This window comes from Notolepis coatsorum (genome assembly GCF_963971535.1).
Source record: "Notolepis coatsorum genome assembly, chromosome: 3".
NCBI lineage: Eukaryota > Metazoa > Chordata > Actinopteri > Aulopiformes > Paralepididae > Notolepis > Notolepis coatsorum.
In genome coordinates this window covers 129,844,474-129,867,989 of record NC_140167.1, presented here as the reverse complement: position 1 = coordinate 129,867,989, position 23,516 = coordinate 129,844,474, and the positions used below count along the sequence as shown (strand labels likewise).

Genomic DNA, 23,516 nt, shown 5'->3' with positions numbered 1-23,516 from the left:
TGATCACAGGGCAGCTGGATTAACCATATCTGAACCAGCTATTTTGTACAAATGTATAATTACTTTAATTACTCAGATATTCAGACACAATTATGCAATTATTGTGAAATGATTGAAAATAATAATTATTTAATGCTTTCTGTGGCATTTGTATTTCTTATTTGTTAGATATCTGTTTTATTGATTAATTATACATTTGAAAGAATGCAGGTTATAGCCAACATGCAATATATGATTGGTACAATGGGACAGACATTTGTTTTATATAGCTATAACCTGCATTCTTTCAAATATATCATTAATTAATCAATAGAACAGATATTGGAATACACTAGGTAGCCTACGTGTCTAATGAATGAACAGTAGGCTTATATTATTCTAATTACTTGTTTAATTAGGATTTAGTAGATACTATATATATGCTCTGCCCTATACGTACAGTAAGTACAGTACACATATTAAGGCCGCCAGAGTCGGGCAGTGGACTGGTGGACTGAACTATGGAGCGCAGTATCTGCGATCTCCTAATAAAACAAGTCATTAGAATAATATAAACCTACTGCGTTCATTCATTACACACGTAGACTATACAGTACTGCGAGCGTGTGTGGGGGGGGGGGGGGGGTGCGCGCGCGCTGCAGCAGGTGGTCACGAGTAGTAGCCACAATTTTCACACGGCTGCATCATCAGTTGCATTTAATGAGCTGGACAGGTGTGTCTAAACTCTTGAGTTTTTTCGATTTCATCTGCACACGGCACAGAGCATGCCTTATAAGGAGCTCTGGAGGCGTTGTTTTGTATGCAAATGACCTAGACGGGAACGCGCGTTCATGTTTCTGAACGGTGAGATTCCTCAATGCCGGCATTAGAGCTGTGATCGGTTGAGCCACTTAAGACATCTTCCCCACGCGTTGGGGCATCAGAGTGAACTTGTCGTCGATTCTGTCAATTCTGTCAATTCCAAGATGGTTGCCCTAAGAGAAGTCTTTCTTTAACGGACTTAAGACAAACAATTTGCTCTTAGGGCCATTTAAGACATCTTAGGGCCGATTTTGGGATTCCCCAACCGTCCCTAAGCTTGGATTCGGCACTGACTAAGAGCAGGATTTAGGAGCAGTCTTAACTTGACAGACTGCTTCGTGTTCTTAAGGACTTTATTTGGGAGGAATCATAGTGATTCCTTCATGTCAACTCTACAGGCCTCCTTGGAATTAATTAATCATAATTTAAATAAATATGACAATGTGTAATATTTATTTAAACCTTATATTTACTGTTGTGTTAGTAGGGACGGTAGGGGAATCTCAAAATCGTCCCTAAGATGTCTTAAATGACCCTAAGATGGCCCTTTTTTGTCTTAAGTCCATTGGAGAATGAGACCCAATATCATTAACCCCCAAATCTTACCCAGATGCACAGTGTATGTCAATATGAAAAATGTCAGTTAAAAAAGCTTGATCACTAAGGCCCGCCTAATCTCCAATCTACCAAAGTCAGCCCACGTTACCCCACTTCTCAGAGAACAGCACTGGCTTCTCATTGCCGCCTGAATCCGCTTCAAGGTCCTTGACCTGGCATACCATGCAGCAAGGGGAACGGCTCCCTCCTACCTCCGGTCAATAGTCTTTAACTACACTCCCTCAAGACCCCTACGCTCTGCATCTTCTGGCCGCCTGAGATCCACTCCTATCCAAGCTCCTGGGAGGTCATCAAAACAAAGCAAGCTATTCTCAGTCCTCGCTCCACAATCGTGGAACAAACTCCCCACCACAGTCAGGATAGCTGAAACCCAGCCATCGACACACCTCTTAATAATATGTGTTTTAGAGCCAAGAGTGTCACACACATTAAAACAGATCAGACTCACCGTACCTCAAGCATGACATGACTTCAGGGCAAGATTTGTGTTCCTCCAGAGAATGAAACAACCTGCCCTATTTGGATGTAGGACATCCATTGCAAAGAGGTCATCTGTATCCCAGAATGAGGTAAAATTGTCAACAAAAGGAACCCAAGGAGCAACAGTAACCTTTCAGCCAAATGTGGAGGTCATGGATTCGGCTGAACATTGTGTCCCGGTAGCGGGGAGAGGAGAAGGAACCAGAGATGGTGCATCTTCCAGGCAAGTATTATTAAGTGTTTTTTTTAATTGTCCTTTAGTCGCTCAGATTGCTGGAGCTTGATATTGTTGGCTCCGACATGGAGAATGACTGTGAATGCCAAAGGGTTCACAGAGCAGTGGTGTGATAATGGAATTCATATCCAGGACCTTGGCACCAGGGTAACAGCATGTTTTGGCTTCAGGCAAGGCGAAATGGCGGATCATGGATGAGCCCACAAAGAGCACAGAGGGGGGGGGCAGCGCAAGGTCTCCCCTTGGAGACCGCCACTGTTTGCCTGGGGGACGAGGTAGCAGATGGGGCTGTGGTGAAGCAGTGGGTAGGACAGCCGCTCCCATCAGCCCCACAACTTGGCCCACAATGGCCGAAAGAGAGCAGGACTGGGGCAAGGGGTGGTCAGGTGAGGAAAGCCTCTCCAGCACCTGGGATTTATTTGGAGAGCTGTTTGGCCTCACAGAGAAAATTGGTAAACCTATAAGTCTTTGTGGTCAGAACTACAACCCACCAATACTAGACATGGCTATGTCACCAGACACGCCGTGGGTCTTCATTTTACTCTACCTCTACCAAGAACAAATGCACTTAAGAGAACCGTAATGTATAGAGCTGCTGCACATTGGAATTGTATACCAGTGAAGATAATGATGATCAGCAACAAATGTACTTTTAAGAAAAAGTTGAAGGATGCTGTTATGAATCGTGAAATACAGTTTAGTTACTGATTTATTAAGTTAGTATTGTTAGTTTACAGATTTTGAAATCAGAGAAGTAATTAGAAATCTCAAAAATAATAAAAGTCCAGGTCCGGATGGTTTTTCTAACGATTTCTATAAGACATTTGTGGACATTTTAGCCCCCTTGTTACTGAAGGCATACGACCACTCATTCCAGACAAAAACACTCCCTGAGACGTGGGGGGATGCTATTATCACAGTAATACACAAAGAAGGGAAAGACGCAACACTATGTGGGTCCTACCGTCCAATAAGTTTGCTCAACTGTGATTTAAAGGTGCTCACCACTATTTTAGCCTGGAGGATGAACTCAGTTATAAAAGAAATTATACACCCTGATCAAACAGGATTCATCACAGGCAGATATTCTGGTAATAACATACGAAGGCTCCTGAATGTGATGGCGTTTTCCCAGAAGGGTCAGGACGAAGCAATGGTCTTAGGGCTGGATGCCGAAAAGGCTTTTGACCGGGTTTCATGGGAATTTTTATTTCAAACTTTAAAAAAATTTGGTTTTGGCCCAATATTTATTAATTATATTAGAGTATTATATTCAGATTTGAAGTCCTCTGTGCGTGTGAATGGCAACATTTCTACTCCCTTCAGCCTACAATGGGGAGTTAGGCAGGGTTGCAGTCTTTCTCCTCTACTGTACGATATTTCAATAGAAGTGCTGGCCCAATTGATAAGGGAAGAGGTGAATATCAGGGGAGTGAACGTGGGAGGGGAAGAACATAAGATTTCATTGTATGCGGACGATGTCCTCCTCTACCTATCCGACCCAGTGAGGTCGATTCCATGCCTTATGAGTAAAATTAAAACATTTGGTTATTACTCTGGATACAAAATTAACATAGACAAAACAGAGGCACTGGCTAAAGGGAAGATCCCTCTTCCCTTTTAAATGGCCAAGCACTGGTATTAAATATTTAGGCATTACCATAACACCCACATTTGACCAATTGTATAAAGCCAACTACACAAGGCTTATCAATAAGATCAGAGAGGACGTGGATAGATGGACTGTTCTGCCTCTTTCCTTGATAGGGAGGGTGGAAATAATCAGAATGAACATACTCCCTAGACTACTGTATCCGTTTCAAATGCTGCCCATCCCAATTGATAACCCAATTTTTAACTTACTAAATCGATTACTCTCACGTTTAATATGGCAGGGGAAATTACCTAGAGTGCGTTTCAAAACATTACAGCTGGCCAAAACTGCTGGCGGTTTGGCCCTCCCTAACCTCAAATATTATTTTTGGGCTGCTCACCTTAGACCCTTGCACACCTGGATTACAGATGATTTGTCATCAAGATGGTTAAAAATGGAAAAAGACTTATCTACACAGAAACAACTTACTGCCTTATTATTCTCTGGACATAAGATAAAGGAGGACTCAATAGGTGTGTGGTCCAGATTTACGATAAAAATATGGAGAGAGGTCCAGAAAGAGTTCAGGTTGCCTTCAACATCAGGCCTGACCTCAATCGGTTTTATTGGGGACTTTACACCATCAACTTTGGATGCAGGATTCAGTGGATGGAGGACAAAGGGTCTGAAATTTGTTCACCAACTTATTCACTCCGGCCAGCTTAAATCTTTCGAACAACTCAGAGTGGAGTTTAGCCTTCCTAGTACTGACTTTTTCAGATGTCTCCAATTAAGATTTTTTTTTGAAAACCAGGAAGATTGGGACAAAATTCGACACCCTTCTGCTATAGAACGCTTTATAGCTAATATCCAAATTGATGCTTCAATACAAAAAATTCTTTCTAAATTATATCAAAACCTAATATCAATGAACCCCAACGACTCGCTATACATTAAGTTGAAGTGGGAGGCTGAGCTCCAACAGGAGATCTCACAAGAGGAGTGGTTCGATGTTTGTACTGAAGCACATAAGGTGACTAATTCTAATTCCTGGAGAGAATATAAATGGAAGGCCACAAGATTTCAAAACTGCCATCCTCGGAGTCATACCAGAGGGCATTGAGGAAAGGAAAAGTGTGTATCTTCTTCAAACACTGTTAACTGCTGCTGGAGTTAGACAAGAAGATACATACCTTTTTTGTCTCTGTGCGTGCATTTTAGCTTTGGGAATAGACGCTCCGTTAGCATAGCTTAGCTTCATCACTGGAAGTGGGGGAGGGTTAGAGCCTTACAGTGCCTTACAGTGTATTGCAAGGTCTGACATTGACCAAACTTGATATGCATGACCTTGGTGGGCTCTAGGTCAACTCCTGAAAAGGGGGTCAATGTCAGACTTTGCAATCAAAAGTTAGGGGGCTAATAACCCTTGCCATAATTTCAGTGCGCCCCTAACTTTTGATTGCAAGGTCTGACATTGACCCCCTTTTCAGGAGTTGACCTAGAGCCCACCAAGGTCATGCATATCAAGTTTGGTCAATGTCAGACCTTGCAATACACTGTAAGGCACTGTAAGGCTCTAACCCTCCCCCACTTCCAGTGATGAAGCTAAGCTATGCTAACGGAGCGTCTATTCCCAAAGCTAAAATGCACGCACAGAGACACAAAAGGTATGTATCTTCTTGTCTAACTCCAGGGAAGATGTTAAATAAGCTAATTTCCCAAAATGTTGGAGTTCCCCTTTAACATAACACACAAAAACAGAAAGGTCCCGAGTCCCGGAATTTACGAGAAAAACAGTATCCAAAAAAGAACGTTCCAAAACTCACCAAGGCGCAATTGCGCAAATCGGTCTACGAGGCAGGGGTCCAAAGAATGGCAAGCAAGCAACAGCGGCGACTTCCAACAGACGTCCTGAAGAGGAAAAAGGCGAGGTACAACACGGGGAAAACAAGCAGCAGCCAGTGGAAATCCAAAACGACCCGACAATGAACGTTAGGAAACCCAGAGTATATGAAGACCTCCAGTGAGCTGATTACAACACACATCAGGTGCGCAACGGTAATTGGTACCTTGACCTTGAAGCGTGCGGCGGCAACGGGCCAATCCTCACACAGCCTTGGAAGTAGGGGATTTTATCATTACGGAAAAAGATTCTGTTAATTACTTAGGCTGCATCTTGGACAAGTCTTAGTCAGGGGAGAATATGGCCTTAAAGGCTTTGACCAAAATAAACCAAAAAAACGAATTCTTAGCAAGAAAATCACATCTGCTCAATTCAAACACACTGAAGACATTAGCAGATGCCTTAGTGCAGTGTCACTTTGACTACGTGTGTATGTAACAGGTACAACCTAGTACCTGCCACGAAACTTCGACCGCGCCTTGAGTGGGAGTCGAACCCCGGGCGTCCGCACGGGGGGAAGCAACACAAACCGCTGCGCCAAGAGAGGAACTCCTCCCTAAGCGCTCAGTTTGGATGCCTCTGGGGAGTGAGTTTCACTTCCTGGTACCGCTACCGTGCCTCAGCCACTTCTCAACGTCGGAAGTTCTTCGTGACTGGGCTTCGCGGTACCATCCGTTACATTCACCCCCCCTGAACTCACACCACCCAAGGCATCCGGGTCACGGCACCACTGTAACAGGTACAACCTAGTACCTGCCACGAAACTTCGACCGCGCCTTGAGTGGGAGTCGAACCCCGGGCGTCCGCACGGGGGGAAGCAACACAAACCGCTGCGCCAAGAGAGGAACTCCTCCCTAAGCGCTCAGTTTGGATGCCTCTGGGGAGTGAGTTTCACTTCCTGGTACCGCTACCGTGCCTCAGCCACTTCTCAACGTCGGAAGTTCTTCGTGACTGGGCTTCGCGGTACCATCCGTTACATGTACATCCTGGTATAGTTGCTCACCAAAAGTAATAAAGCATAGATTACAGACATCGCAAAATAAGTTAGTTAGGAATGTGCTTAAACTTCACCCCCATACACATCTCAATGACTCACACTTTAATGGTCTGAACTGGTTACCAGTCGAAAAGAGAGTGGCCCAGATCAAGTTGGGGCTGACCTTTAAAATAAAGAATGCTACAGTCCCTGCATATCTGGTCAGTTATTTTTGTTGGGTGAGTGAGACTCACAAATACTCCACGAGAGGCAGCCAGACAGATATAATTCCACGCAGGTTCAATAGTTCTATGTGGCAAAACACATTTTTGTATACGGCAGGAGTTCTATGGAACAAATTACCCACCTCTTGCAAAGCACTAGCTACAGAAAGAGGCTTTAAGCCTCTTCCACCCGTGTGGTCCATCGGCGGACCGCAAATGACATCACGTCATAAATCATTCTCTCTAGACTGTATGACATAATGTTGCATTTTTTTTCAAATGTATCTAAGAGTAAATACCCTAACCATGTCACAACAGCAGTCATAGTGTATATTTTCAGCAATACATTTGTTTACCAATAGGTTAAAGTGTTATTAATGAAATATCAGTTTAGGAATAGCTAGCGAATTTCGACCAGAAATAAATCCGAGCTGCCATTTTTATGTAGTCATTATGATGAAGGGAAGACAGGGCATTCAATGAGTGTTGAAAAAAAAAAAAAAACTACATCTCCTAGAGATCTCCAGCTTTCTGCAAGCAAATTACTTTCTGATTATTATTTTTTATTTCTCTAATTTCTCAGGATTATATACCACAAAACTGAACGTTATTGGCATAGATTGGAGCGCAGTTAGTGTGTCTACCTTCTGTGAACATTTAGCAACCATCCATGTTGAAATCCATTTCAAAATGGCGGACTTGTCGCAAGAATAAAAAGCTGAATACAGTAGATTTCATTCTCGGTTCTTCATACTCGCCTGGTGATACTAAATCCAAATTGAACTCTGTCATTGGAATGAGTAGATTTGGCCCGATCCATAGATGTGCAACATGGCTATAATAAGGTCATTTATAGGCCTGCTATTCTATATTCTATAATAATATTTCAAAAAGCATGTGTCCGGACGGCAGAATTCAGTACTGTATCTACAAAACCTTCTGTTTAATCATCTTCCATTTTTCATGTCTGGTAATTTTTAGCATGGTGTTATTCACTGTCAAAGATGCAAAGAAAAATCATAATTCATATTCGCCTTTGTTTCATACAATGTGAATACTTCGGAGGGGAAATATGATTTCGGTCACAGATTTTTGAAATATTGACATCAAAGACGAGTTACGGCGTCTTCGGCAGAATGAGCATGGCTAGGAATGACGTCTTAACTCGTCCCCAGCGATCATAGTGTTAAAAACATTTAAAAAAAAAAAATTGTGGGGACAGGGTCAAGATTACAGGTTGATGATTTATGAATATGTTACAATTTTTTTAAGTTCTGGTTCAGAAATGTTACTAAAATGCCTCAAAGTTGCTGGTCTGTTAAAAGGCAAATCGTGTGTATCGCTGGTATGTCTGACAATACCAGCTCTAATGGTTGTTACTTCATCTCAGAGGACCTGACATGGACAACACACATAGACTCAGTCGTAAAAAATGCGAAGCAGCGCCTCTACCACCTGAGACAGTTAAGGAAGTTCAGAGTATCTGGGAAGATACTCCAGTCCTTCTACTCCGGAGCTGTAGAGAGCATCTTGACTGGAAACATCACTGCCTGGTATGGCAACAGCACGGCACAGGACAAGAAGGCCCTACAGAGAGTGGTGCGCTCAGCCGAGCGTACCACGGGTATTGCACTACCAACCCTGCAGGTCCTATACAACAAGAGGTGCAAATCCAGAGCCTGCAGGATAATGAAAGACCCTCACCACCCCAACAACAGCCTGTTCATGCTGCTGCGGTCAGGCAAACGCCTGCGAACACCAGTAACGAGGACAGAGAGACTTCGGCTCAGCTTCTTCCCCCAGGCCATCAGAGCCTTGAACACTGAACTCTCCACGCACAAGCACACATGAGCACACACAACACACACACTGTACACGCTCACACACTAGCAGCCACTTTAACATGAGCACACACACACTCATGCTGCACACGCTCACACTTATGGACACTTTACAGAAGGAAAGGTCACTTTAAGAATAGTATAGTATAACTTGAGATTGTATAATATAGCATTGTATAGCAGTGTACATAAAGACCCAGTGCCTCATCCGTAGCTAACAGTGTACTGCACTACCACAGGACCTAGCATGTCCTACCATGCTCTGTAAATAACTCATGTACATATACCGATATGCCCTACATTTACTTTGTTTATTGCACAATGTCGCTCTATTGGTTGGATTCTTATTATATATTATTACTATTGTATTATGCACATAATTGCGGGCACGACCCCCTGCATTTCACTGTATACCTGTATGCCGTGACAAATAAAACTCTTGTAGCTTGTATCTTGTATTGTTAAAATCTTTTGCAAATTCCTCACATTTTAAGACAGAAGCTAGGCTGAGGATGTCAGAGACTGGTGCGGGATTTAAGAGATGGTCAATGGTTGAAAATAATACCCTGGAATTGCCGCCATTCTCTGCAATGATTCTTGAAAAATGGGCTTAAAAATACTGCAGTGAATCTCTAGTTTGGTTTTTCTCCATGTCCGTTCTGCAGATACACACTCTCCTAAGGTCACGGATAGTACTATTTATCCATGGGGATATTTTATTTCGTGACCTCTTTTAATCTTAACTGGCGCAACAGTGTCCAGTGCTCTGCTCAAGTTACTATTAAATGCATCAATCATTTCGTTTACAGAGTAGTGTAGTGTATATTACAGGGATCAAATGAGTTTGCAAGTTCAGAGAATTTTGTTTCCGCTGTGATATCTAAATACCTTTTTTGAATAGTATTATTTTTTTTGTATGTATGTATTCCTGCTGGGCAGTTTTATATGTATCTTTTATGAATTATCAAATAAATTCAATAAATCAATCAGCATACAGTGCAGCAACATACAGCAGCACACAGCAACATACAGCAACATACAGCAACATACAGCAATATACAGCAGAATACAGCAACACACAGCATAATACAGCAACATACAGCAGAATACAGCAGCATACAGCAACATACAGCAACATACAGCAACATACAGCAACATACAGCAACATACAGCAGAATACAGCAACATACAGCAACATACAGCAACATACAGCAACATACAGCAACATACAGCAGAATACAGCAACATACAGCAACATACAGCAACATACAGCAGAATACAGCAACATACAGCAACATACAGCAATATACAGCAGAATACACCAACATACAGCAGCTCACAGCAACATACAGCAGAATACAGCAACATACAGCAGAATACAGCAACATACAGCAATATACAGCAGAATACAGCAACATACAGCAGAATACAGCAACATACAGCAACATACAGCAGAATACAGCAACATACAGCAGAATACAGCAACATACAGCAGAATACAGCAACATACAGAAACATACAGCAGAATACAGCAACATACAGCAGAATACAGCAACATACAGCAGAATACAGCAGAATACAGCAACATACAGCAGCACACAGCAACATACAGCAGAATACAGCAACATACAGCAGAATACAGCAACATACAGCAATATACAGCAGAATACAGCAACATACAGCAGAATACAGCAACATACAGCAACATACAGCAGAATACAGCAACATACAGCAGAATACAGCAACATACAGCAGAATACAGCAACATACAGCAACATACAGCAGAATACAGCAACATACAGCAGAATACAGCAACATACAGCAGAATACAGCAACATACAGCAGAATACAGCAACATACAGCAACATACAGCAACATACAGGAGAATACAGCAACATACAGGAGAATATAGCAACATACAGCAACATACAGCAACATACAGCAGAATACAGCAACATACAGCAGCATACAGCAACATACAGCAGAATACAGCAACATACAGAAACATACAGCAACATACAGCAGAATACAGCAACATACAGCAGAATACAGCAACATGCAGCAACATACAGCAGAATACAGCAACATACAGCAGAATACAGAAACATACAGCAACATGCAGCAACATACAGCAGAATACAGCAACATAGAGAAACATACAGCAACATACAGCAGAATACAGCAACATACAGCAGCACACAGCAACATACAGCAGAATACAGCAACATAGAGAAACATACAGCAACATACAGCAGAATACAGCAACATACAGCAGAATACAGCAACATACAGCAGAATGCAGCAACATATAGCAGAATACAGCAACATACAGCAACATACAGCAGAATACAGCAAAATACAGCAGAATACAGCAACATACTGTACAGCAACATACAGCAGAATACAGAAACATACAGCAACATACAGCAGAATACAGCAACATACAGCAGAATACAGCAACATACTGTACAGCAACATACAGCAGAATACAGAAACATACAGCAACATACAGCAGAATACAGCAACATACAGCAGAATACAGCAACATACAGCAACATACAGCGGAATACAGCAACATACAGCAGAATACAGCAACATACAGCAATGGATGTGATAGAGATGGAGTTCTATAACTCCCAACTTGTAGTAAATCAGTTAGGCTTCTTAAAATCGATAGAGTATGCCTTTAATTAGCTGTACATTCATCTTAGCCAATCAGCAAGGGGTATTTTATACATGTGTTTCTAATGCAAAAGCTATACCCAAACCAACCAACACACACGCACGCACGCACGCACGCACGCACGCACGCACGCACGCACGCACGCACGCACGCACGCACGCACACACACACACACACACACACACACACACACACACACACACACACACACACACACACACACACACACACACACACACACACACACACACACACACACACACACACACACACACACACACACACACACACACACACACACACACACACACACACACACTGACCTGTATAGTCAGTCCGGGCGTAGTGACCATCTCCAGGTTTGTTTCCCGTCAATGTGTCTCCTGAAAAGACCACAGTCACATGGTCACATGACAAATCATGTCAGATCAGCTCAGCCTTGTCTCACTCTAACCCTCCACCACGATGGCCTAAAACAACTGAACTGATCCAGTGTTTTACTCCAGAATCCCAGAATGTTTGAGAGCAGTAGGGAATTTTAGTTCTGGTCCCAGTATCACGGTATTTCCATAATTTGATACTCATGCCAAAATCCTATCAGGCCTTCAATGAAATATCAGCTTCTAACCTTCAAAACATAAACAATGGTCCTCATTCTCGAACGGACATACATAAAACTTACCAAGGATTGCCTTCGTAACTCGATTTACGTACTTATTCGGCATTCTCGAACGGCTTGGGTAAGTTCTTTGTAGGATTTACGTACTCGAAAAGGCAGTTGTAAATCGGACAGACCGGTGTGCACTCGTGGTTTCAACAGCTTTCTCTGGGACAAGTCATTGGGGATTGCCGATACTACAGACATCCATGGAATTAAATAATTATAATAATAATGAATACGACAATATTAATAATTCATAATTACATTTAGCATTTATAGTCCTGACTCAATGAGGCATCGTGAGCATTAAGGGCTCTACATGCGACTCGACAACGCAACAATGTTGCAGACACTCTGCCTTTATACTTCTGCAACATCCACGCGTAGCCTATGCAACATTGTACAAATACATTTAAAATTAATGTACAAAATAAACGTCTTTCCGGTGTTTTAGACGTCACTCTTTTATTTTTAAACCCCCCCGACCGGAAGTATTATTGCTGCTATCGCTAGCGGTTTGTGTTGTCCGGTTCTGTGTTTTTGAGCTGATGCTAAATACAAATGTTGAGATTGTTGGTGAACAACTAACACAGAGCGTCCTGTTTTTATTCCTTCCAACTCCAGTGACTTGTCTGGGCTGACTGTCACAGAAGATGAGGTGCGCAATGTCCTGTCCAGTACCAAGGCTAGGAAAGCCACTGGCCCGGACGGCATTCCTCGCAGGGCTGTTAGACTCTGCTCTGAGCAGGTTGCCCCTGTGCTCACAGACCTTTTCAATGTCACTGGAGCACCGCCTTGTTCCAAGGAGTTTCAAGGAATCTACTATCATTCCTTGTCTTAATGACTACAGACCTATTGCTCTAACCTCAGCTTTAATGAAATGTTTAGAGCGGCTAGTGCCAAATTATATAAAAGGTCAGATTCCTACCTCTCTTGATCCCTGGCACTTTGCCTACAGGACAAATAGTAGATGATTTCGTTAGCTCTTAATTCTGTGTATGAACACCTAGATAAGTGAAACTCCTATGTTAGAATGCTTTTTATCGATTATAGCTCTGCTTTTAATACGCTTATTCCATCTAATCTGATCCACAAACTTCAGTGTTTGGGTCTATGTGATGCTGTCTGTGAATGGATCCTTAGCTTTTAAATTTTGAGACCTCAAAGAATCATGATTGGAAACAATATGTCTGATGAAATTGTTTTAAGTACTGGTTCGCCACAAGGCTGTATTCTTAGCCCTTTACTGTTCTCTCTCTGCACACATGACTTTACTGCTTCCTATGATAACAATCTGATAGTAAAGTACGCTGATGATACTACTATCATTGGGCGTATAAACTCAAATGACGAGTCACTTTACAGATCAGAGGTGCAGAACCTAGTTAGGTGGAGTGAGACCAATAACCTCACCCTGAATGCTTCCAAAACTAATGAGCTAGTCATCGATTTTAGACGTAGCAAGGTATCCCATCTCCCCTCATTACCATAAATGGCTCAGAGGTAGAGATGGTGAGCAGTTCTACATTTCTGGGGTCACTATTTCAAATGACCTGAGCTGGCACTCCAATACCAGCACCATTGTTAAAAAGATCCCAGCAACGTCTTTTCTTTCTTAGGAAACTGAAAGAGTTCACTAATAACAGGGGGATGCTACTGTACATAACAAAGGTTATCCTATAACCCTAGTTATATGAACACTGGCTGAGTGTCTCGCTCTAGCCATTATGAGATATCATCTTTGTCACCTATTGTGCACGTGAAAAAGCTGACACATGCACGTCACTTGCACATGACCACACCTGCTCCCGTGTTTCCCTACAAACTACAAGGTGTGGTCACGCTCACGCCCTTCCAAGTCTGAATTTCATGCGTAAAAAACATCCAAGGGTCCTCAGGGCGCTAAAGAGCGAGACGCTCAGCCAGTATTCATATAACTAGGGTTATAGGATAACCTTCGTTATATATCATCTGGCATCACGTCTCGCTCTAGCCATTATGAGATCAAAAGGGGTAGAGCGGACCTGTAGCCACATCAAATGCACCCCCTGAGGGCCCACAAGCCCCTGAACAGGGAGGAGGGGGGGGGGGGGAGGCAGTCAACTCCGACCAATGTGCGAAAAAAGGGACCAGCCACCCTAGAACGCACAGCGCAAGTGGGGCTGCATGTAAACAGAGCACTTCGCGGTCCACACCCACACACTCCTGCTAGCCCACCTGGTGGCGGGGTGCAGGAGAGGTCCCGGCACTCAGGACTGCCTGGGAGACAGAGCCCCCAGTCATGTCCATGAGGTAAAACCTAACAAAAGGACCCGGGGAGGACCAGGAGGCCGCAGCGCAAATGTCCTCCACGAGGCCCCCCCAAGCAGGGCAGCGGAGGCTGCCACTCCACGAGTGGAATGTGCCCTGGCGCCCGTGGGGGGAACCTGTCCGGCCAAAGTGTAGCAGAGGGCAATGCCCTCGCATAACCAATGTGACAGGCGTTGCTTGGACAGCGCCTTACCCACGTGGGAGCCACCGTAACAAACAAACAGTTGATCGGTAGCCCTGAGGTCCTGCGTGCGACTAAGGTACACCATCAGCGCACGGACAGGACACAACAGGTGAAGGCTCGCCTCCAACTCACTTGCGTGAGGGGGAGGGTGAAACGCCTGGAGCACAATATCCCTAGAGCGATAAGAGCTCCGGATATTATTTGGCACAAGGGCCGGATTAGGCCTCAGAGTCGCGCTGTTACCAGCCTGAATAGACAGGCACTCGGGCCGCACCGAGAGAGCACACAGCTCTCTTTTGTGTTTGTGACGTGTGATAGCCTGCTGCCCTTGGGGACCCCGCTGGTGAGGGTCCCAGGCCCCCCCCAGTGGGCGAGGTCCCCAAGTACTGACGTGGGGACCTTCAGCCGCTTCCACTTGCCTCTCACAGGGTCTATTTTCATACTGAAAAACCACCTCTGTATCCTCCTCATGAAGAGGAGGCCAAGTGGGACCACAGAGTGAGCAGATGCCATCATACCGAGCAGGCGCATCACGGACAGCGCCGTAACCGTCCTGCCAGGACGGAACCTCCCGAGCGTGCCGAGAATATCCTCTCGCCGCCGCTCTGAGAGGGTTGCCCTCATAGACCTTGAGCTTAGAATTAAGCCCAAGTACTCCACCTGTTGACTGGGAAGAGGAGTACTCTTCTCCCAGTTCACAGCAAAACCCAGGCTGGTGAGGTGTTCCACCACCTGCCTGGTATGAGACCTGGCGATCTCCTCTGACCGGCTGAGGACCAGAATGTCATCTAGGTAGAACACAATTTGTATTCCCTGACGATGCAGAGGTCCCAGCACGGACTCACTTGGTGAAGGTGCGAGGAGCCAGAGAGTAGCCGAACGGCAGCCTCTGGTACTCGTACGCTATTCCCTGAAACAGGAAGCGTAGGTATTTCCTGTGAGGAGGGAAGATCAGGATGTGAAAATACGCATCCTTCAGGTCTATGGAGGTGAACCAGTCTCCCACTCTGACAGCGCATAACAGGTGTTTGACGGTCAACATTCTGAACCTTCTCGCCACAATCAACCGATTGAACGCGGACAGGTCCAGTATGGGTCTCACACCCCCCGTTTTCTTGGGCACCAGAAAATATCGGGAGTAAACGCCACTCATCGCGTCCTCCCATGGGACCACGACGATGGCCTGCTTCGCCAGGCCTGTCACTGCCGCGGACTCTGACAATAGAGTCTGTATCAAACCCAAAAACGGAGGGTGGGGTTGTGCAAACTGTAACACAAGCCCCGCTCTCAGCATTTTCTCCATCCACACCGACATATGGCACTTCTGTAGCCATACGTGGTACAAATCGCAAAGCGCCCTCGCTGCCAACTGGCGCTGGCCCGCTAAGAATCGTATATAGGTGGCCCGGTCCCTCCCGCTGTGCATTGCAAACCCTGGTTTCGCCAACTGCGCGAGCAAGGTATTTCGCGGAGTCAGGATTTCGCACCCTGACTCTACCAACGAGGCAATTGCTCCCAATGGGGGCAATGGGGGGAACAACAGTCAACACTCCTGTTGAATGAGGTAGTTCCCCCGCTGAGCATTGTCCCATTTTTGCAAAGCGATTAACTTGCTGTGGATGGCCTGCTCTACGGCTGGACATGCATGGTGTGTGGTCCTTACGCTGTCTAGGGTGAGAGTCCCCTACACACCGTAGCCCTGTAGTGATATTACTATCACCCAAATTACGCATGCCTGACTCACTACCGCTGCTAGGATTGGTAGTCCGGACGGGGGAGGGCGGGGCTGGGGGAACCCGCGCTGCAACCTCCTGGGCCTAGGGTTCCCACTCTGACAAAATTTGTTAGATACAGGGAAACCTGCTCCGTCGTCACATACAACACAAGGCTCACCAAACGCACACGCTGGACGTGTGGTGCGGGAGCCTCCTGACAGTACAACATTCTCATAGACAGACCCAGGCCTAGCTAGCAGCCGCTTACGCTTCACTGGAAGAACGCCCGCAGCCAGAGGGGACAAAACAGAGCCCTGAGTCCCGTAGTGTAGTAGGGGGGAATGAACGGAGAGCGTGCTAGACACAGCTAGATGACGACGGTTACTCCTCACGGAGGCGCGCCCATCTAATTCAGCCGATCCCTCGGCTGCAGAGGTCTGTCTCTTTGTTTCCAGGTTATCTCGGGCGGGGGACACATGGCCACCGGTCGGGCGTCTCGCAGCAGCCGTTGGCGAAACCGTGCTCTCACCTCTGGCCGTGAGGTGTGGTGCGGTGTGGGGCCCCGGGTTAAAGGCCTCCCGCACCTCTGCTGACAAACCAAAAAGTCCATCCACGGAGAGGGGGGCCCTGATGAGGAGAATTCTCCTCTCCTCCTCCAGGGGAGACTGCTCTAACCACAGATGTCTGTGAATAAGAGTCAACAGAATCCTCACCCTCCCTGCACTTATAGCTTGCGGCTGGGTCAAAAGCTGAATAACCTCAAAACCCTGAGCGAGGGTCTTGACGTCGGCCGTCCCTAAGACCCCATCGCCCGACACCATTTTTGACAGAAAAGCAGCCAATTGAGCAATGTTATTAGTTGCTGCTAAATTCTGCACTGTGGCGATATAAGCCTCATTAGCCCATCCAGCCACCTGCCGGGCTGACTCGCCCCTTGGCGTCGGCTTCCGGGCGGGATACCGCTCTACCATGTCTGGGCAGAGGACCGAAGACACCTGCTTCTCTAAGCACGGCACACCTGTCCTGAGCCCCGCCATCAGACCGTCCACCGTGTAAAGGGTAGATAAGCCTCGGCTAAACCCTTAACATTAGACAACGTTTGACCTTCAGTGATGTAATGGTTAAGCGGGGGGAAAACCGGACACAGTCCCGGCGGGACACACAGGAGCGGCGTCCCGAAAGCAATAGAATTAGCAGTAGCTGCACGCGCCATGATATTTGGAAAAACATTTAACAACGTTCCATGTTGATCACATTCACCCAAATACACAGCGCTATCACACCACCCGGTCATCTCACGGGACAACGAGCGGTAGTGAAAACACTAGTACTAGGAATTGCCGCAGAACGCCGCGCAAAGTCCATCGGCCCACTATCATAGAACTGCGAGGAAAGTCCGGTATAGAGCCGTCGTTCCGTCTGGACGCGCCGAAGAGCATCCGGGGGCTGGAGAAACTCCATTCTTCAATTTCTCCCTTCGCTTCATATTAACGCTCCACTGATTGATAGTGCATATGAGCCAAAATCACGCATTGGAAAAAGACAAGGAAGGGCGTGAGCGTGACCACACCCTGTGTTTTGTAGGGAAACACAGGAGCAGGCGTGGTCACGTGCAAGTGACGTGCATGTGTCAGCTTTTTCACATGCACAATAGGTGCACAAAGATGATATCTCATAATGGCTAGAGCGAGACGCGATGCCAGATGATATATAACTTCTATCGCTGTGTGATTGAGAGTGTTATTACTTCCTCCTGTACTGTATGGTTTGGTAACATTACAGATCAGGAGACGAAATCTCTGAACAGAATTGTGCGTCTCACACGCAAGACAATCAGGGTTAGTCTACCAGCTCTAGAAGAGATCTATGGTGCCAGGCTGCTTTCCCGTAGCATTATCAACGACCCCTTCTGGTCACCCAGCCGCAGGCCTCTTTGTCCCCCTCCCCTCGGGCAGAAACTCTATCACACTCTATCACTCTATCACATGCTCTACCTCTCGGTTTACTAAGAGTTTCTTCCCCAGTGCTGTGCGCAGCCTGAATAACTCAAAGACCAAAGGCTAGATTTGTATGTTATTTATTATTTTCTTTTTTGTGTGTACTAGTCAGGTTGTGGAAGTGCTGTTTTGTGTGTCTGTGCATTACGCACTTTGATTATATGGACTTTTACTGTAAATTGTGCCTCTATGAATTATGCACTTTACTGTGATATGCACTTTAGGGGATGTTGATCTTAACCTTAGTATTTATCCTTTTATACTGTCTGGGTTTTTCTTACTGTCCATGTTTTTTTGTACTGTTTCTGCTCTGTCCCTGTATTGGTTTAGTTGTAGACACACATGATTGCTCTGTACCTGTATTCCAATGTGGATTCGTCCATACATGGCAAATAAAATCTCTCTCTCTCTCTCTGGAGCATTTATTTATCCACTCTGGTTGGATGGTGTATTGTACTTGTGCTGTATAATAACAATACATTTGAATCTAATCTCATTTTGAGATCAGTCGCAATCAGCATTTGTGGATGGCAATGCCAAACATCTGTTGTTTTGCACACGCCTCATTCGCCTTATAAGGAGCTGGAGGGGCGTGTCTGTATGCAAATTAAATGAACGAGAATGCACATTTCAGTTTAAGAATGAATAACGTATATCATTCAGCGGAGCACAGCTGCGAACGTTTCCCCCAACTTACGTAGACTGTTTCACACGTTCAGGAATCCGGAGGAGGATTTCCGTAAATCTGTGGACCTTTTTAACCCTTTCTGAGTGGCATTTACGGCGTCAAATGGAAAATAAATAAATAATGAAATTAGATACCAATGATGTAAACTACCCATAACTGAAGAGTAGGGTTTAACCTGCAAGTTGGCCTTTAAGGAAAAAAACCTCAGCTCAGAACTAGGCAAAATCTGCATATGGCTCGCTGATAACAAACTATCATTACACATGGGCAAAACAGAGTCCATTCTCTTCGGTTCAAATAACAAACTCAGCAAGACCGACGGCTTCTCAGTTACAGTGGGTGACTGACAATATTGTCACAAGGAAAGAAGATATTACCTACCTGGGTTCCATCCTAGAGGCAAATCTTTCCTGTGACAAAATGGCATCCAATGTAATAAAAAAAGGCAACCAACGAACTCGATTCTTGTACCGGATCTCCTCACTGGTAAACAAGAATACCCTGAAGACTCTGGCAGGAGCACTCATTCAAGGGTACTACGACTATGCTTGCACCTCATGGTACCAAAGCACCTCAAAGGCGCTAAAAACAAAATTACAAACATCTCAAAACAAACTGGTCAGACTACTGCTTGACCTTACTCCTAGAACCCACCTCACCCCTGCCCACTTTGACAACCTAGGATGGCTTAGAGTAGACGACAGAGTACAGCAACTTGCAATGGGCCTGGTCTACAAGATACACTACACGACCAAGGTACCCATGTACATGTCAAAATACTTCCCAAAGGTCAGTGAATACCACGATCACAACACCAGAGGGAGCTCCACAAATCATGTTAAACCCAGATTCGGCTCAAACAAGGGACTAAACACGTTTCGCAATTATGCCACATCAATGTGGAACGCCCTACCCAAAGCTGTAAAGGAATGTGAATCACTACCCACTTTCAAAAACACTCTCAAAAAACACCTAAGGGAGACTGCAACTCGAAACTGGCCCCTGTAAATGTCCGAACACAACCCCCTCCAATGTACAGTAAATTACCAAGTATGGTCTTGTCAATATTCCAATGTACAGTTTTGTTTGTACAGTTGTACAGTGTCCCCCACCCACCCCTCCTACCCAACCTCCCCCCCACTCCTACCCACCCCCCCCCACCCAACCACCTCCAATGTACAGTCCCCCCCCACCCCCCCCCCACCTACCCAATCCAATGTACAGTTTCTATGTCAAATGTATATACTCTTTTTTCTGGACTCTTTTTGTATCACAAACAGTACTGTATTTGCAAATCTGGTATGTCATAAATGTATAGATGTAGCAGTACTGTCTATCTGTATGTCATGTATGTCATATATGTTACGATGAATTGAAAATGGGGGACCCTGATGTAAACAAGACGAAAGTCTTTCTCTGGTCTGCATCCCCTTAACAATTGTATGTATTGAGCTGTACTGTACTGTACCCATTCTGCAATCTGTTAATAAAGTTTTCAATCAATCAATCAATCAATCAAGGCTGTTTCATGGTGGACTGGCCTCCGCTGAGGTCCTCCTCGTGAACTAAAATTATGCAATAGACCTCAGCATACATCTGCATAGGCAACAAATAACTTTTCCACCCACACAGTGTTTGCACCCTGTACTGGGAGACCATGCGACAGGTTGGTCCAGCTGCCTTTTGACCCGATCCAAATCAGAGCCTAGTGATTGTCTTCACCACAACAACAAAACCAATAAAAAAAAACAGAATGTCACTGACCACTGAACAGAGCAGAAGTCTAACCAACAGAACACAGCAGAACCCACCGGAATAGAGCAGAACAGTACAGTGCACAACATAACAGAGAAGAATAGAGCAGGACAGTACAGTGCACAGTGGAACTGACCAGAACACAGCAGAACCCACTAGAATAGAGCAGAACAGTACAGTACACAACAGAACAGAAAATAAACGACCAGAATAGAGCAGAGCAGAACAGTACACAACAGAACAGAACATAACCGACCAGAATATAGCAGAGCAGAACAGTACACAACAGAACAGAACAGACCACAGCAAAACTGACCAGAATAGAGCGGAACAGGCTACGCAACAAAACAGAACAGTAAACGGTACAGCTGACCAGAACAGAACAGTACCCTTTTAACACTATGGTCGCCAAAAACGCCTTACCACGTCATTCCTCGCCATGCTCATTCTGCCAAAGACGCCGTACCACGTCTTTGATATCAATATTTCAAAAATCTGTGATCGCAATCATATTTCTCCCCCGGATACTTGAGATCTACTGTTGATCCCCTCTCAACTCTCCAACGGTTCAAGAGCGCCATCTGGTGGCCGATCGGCGGATCGCCCAGACCGGAAACAGGAAATGGAAGCTGGTGCTCATTCCAATTCGGTCCGATCACTCGCTAATAGTCCCAGGACTCGAGCGCGACACAATGGATAGCAATCCGTTACCAATAACTCGATAAACAACATGATTTGGACGTATATACTATTATACAACCTGGAGATGGATCGCATATTTCTACATCCCATAATAGGAATATTTCTGCTCCACGCTCATCGCCCAACGGCCCGAGGAGACTGGGGTAAGATTCAGCATTATTTTTTAACGTGTTCGATATAAACTGCTCTGATGATCATATCACCCACACTAGATGAATCATCTAACGTTGGCCACGGAATTATAAACGACCCCCCCCCCCCCATTCGGTCAACATCAGATGATAAGTAGTAACTTCTAGAACTGCGTCCTTTTGACATTTTTTATCTCGCGCAGATTGCTATCAAACTGTATTTGATCATCAATATAATGCATTTAGGGCTATAAATCACGTTCTGGAGAAAGCTGCAGAAAACGATAAAAACATACTTATACTTTAGACCGTATTTTAGTATGAATATGTGAATGAAAAAGTATAACGTTGCTACACCCTGAACAATAGATACTTGACGTTGAATGGGCCATAGTAATGTCAATTTAGCAATACAATTAAAAAAGTTATAGCCCTGCAAAGAAGGGGAACTTCTCCATAGACAAATAGAGCTGGCGTGGGATGGTTTATTGTGAATATAAGCCTGGCGACCAAAGTGTTAACTGGCTTTTCACTGGCTGCAAAACACAGTGGTTATTCAGTGGAAGATTAATGTCTCTATGATACTTTTAGCCTTTATCCTATTTTCATACTAGCACTTGTTTCCCTATACTTTCTCTTTTGTTGTTGTTGTTTTCTTAGCTCTATTCTATTTAAATATTTCAAACATTTTCTTATGTACCCAAGTTGCTATTGTTGTGTTTTATTACACGTATATGTACATACATACCAACTATTTTGCCTGTTTTATTCTACACCCATCGATCATCCATAGCAACACTACTATCACAGACATCCAAGAAGGAAATCCCCCCTTGAATGGCCCTTCTAAAGTTTCTCTCCTTTATGTTGCCTGTGGTGCTTTTTTCCTATTGCTAGGTTTTTAGTGAGTTTTTCGTTACCTTCGCTGGGGTATGTCTGGGAGTGTTGCATTTATTTATTTTACATTTATTTTGGATTTCATGGTGGGTTTTTTGTTCTTGATTTATTGTAATGTTTCTTCTTGACTTGTTTAAAGAAGACTTGTCTGGCCCATTGGAACATTAACTTGTGCTTTACAAATAAATTAGATTTGATACGAGTTTCCAGACTACTTTGCAAGAATAGTGGCAGGGAGTAGGTGACCTTAACAAACGTTAGTCTTTTGACTTTTGTCTTTTTTTTATGGAGGGGGCATTTGCACATAAAACAACAGCAATAGCGAGATGAAAAGGAGCAGAAACAGAATCACGCGAGGGAGGTGCAGAAGCTTTAAAATAAATCAAACAAAAGAAAACATAAAATGATTATATCTTCAACAAGACCAGAAAACAAACATGAGACGGTGCAAACAGCATGAGCAAAGTAAATAAAATCCAACATAAATAGATAAATAGAAAATAAAACGATCAGGAAAGTGACTACTGCTTTTCCTTCATGTTGACCCGTTTTCACACTTGTAAATGTTGTATTTGTTTGTCATGATAATCAAAATTTCAATAACAGTAACTCAAACAATGTTTTGGCACTCTGCCACTCTATACTATTGTATTAAAGTCAAATAATAAAACATCCATTGACAGTGATGGGATAGATATGATTATAGTGAAGAAGACAATTGATTGTATAATCAAACCTCTCTGTTATATTTGTAATCTTTCTTTTCAGACAGGTATTTTTCCAGACAGGATGAAGGTAGCAAAAGTGATCCCACTTTACAAAGTAGGAGATAAGCACAGCTTCACTAACTATAGACCAGTGTCATTGCTCTCACAGTTCTCGAAAGTGCTTGAAAAACTGTTTTCGCATAAGTTAGATGGTTTTGTGGAAAATAACAAACTGCTGAGCGAAAGCCAGTATGGCTTTAGGCAAAACAGATCAACAGCGACTGCCTTAATGAATATTATTGAAGAAATAACAACAGCAACCGATAAAAGGAAATTAACAATAGGGGTGTTTATTGATTTAAAAAAGGCATTTGATACCTTAGATCATAATATTCTAATTTCTAAATTACGTTC

At 44.3% G+C, this 23,516-nt stretch overlaps 1 protein-coding gene across 1 annotated transcript in view; it reads right to left on the bottom strand.

The window, feature by feature from the left end:
* tmeff2a (transmembrane protein with EGF-like and two follistatin-like domains 2a) overlaps window positions 1-23,516 on the bottom strand; it is a 513,177-nt gene that overhangs the window by 42,574 nt on the left and 447,087 nt on the right. Inside the window, 1 exon segment of the mRNA XM_084310368.1 lies at window positions 11,679-11,738. Coding sequence (XP_084166494.1) covers window positions 11,679-11,738 — 60 coding nt within the window.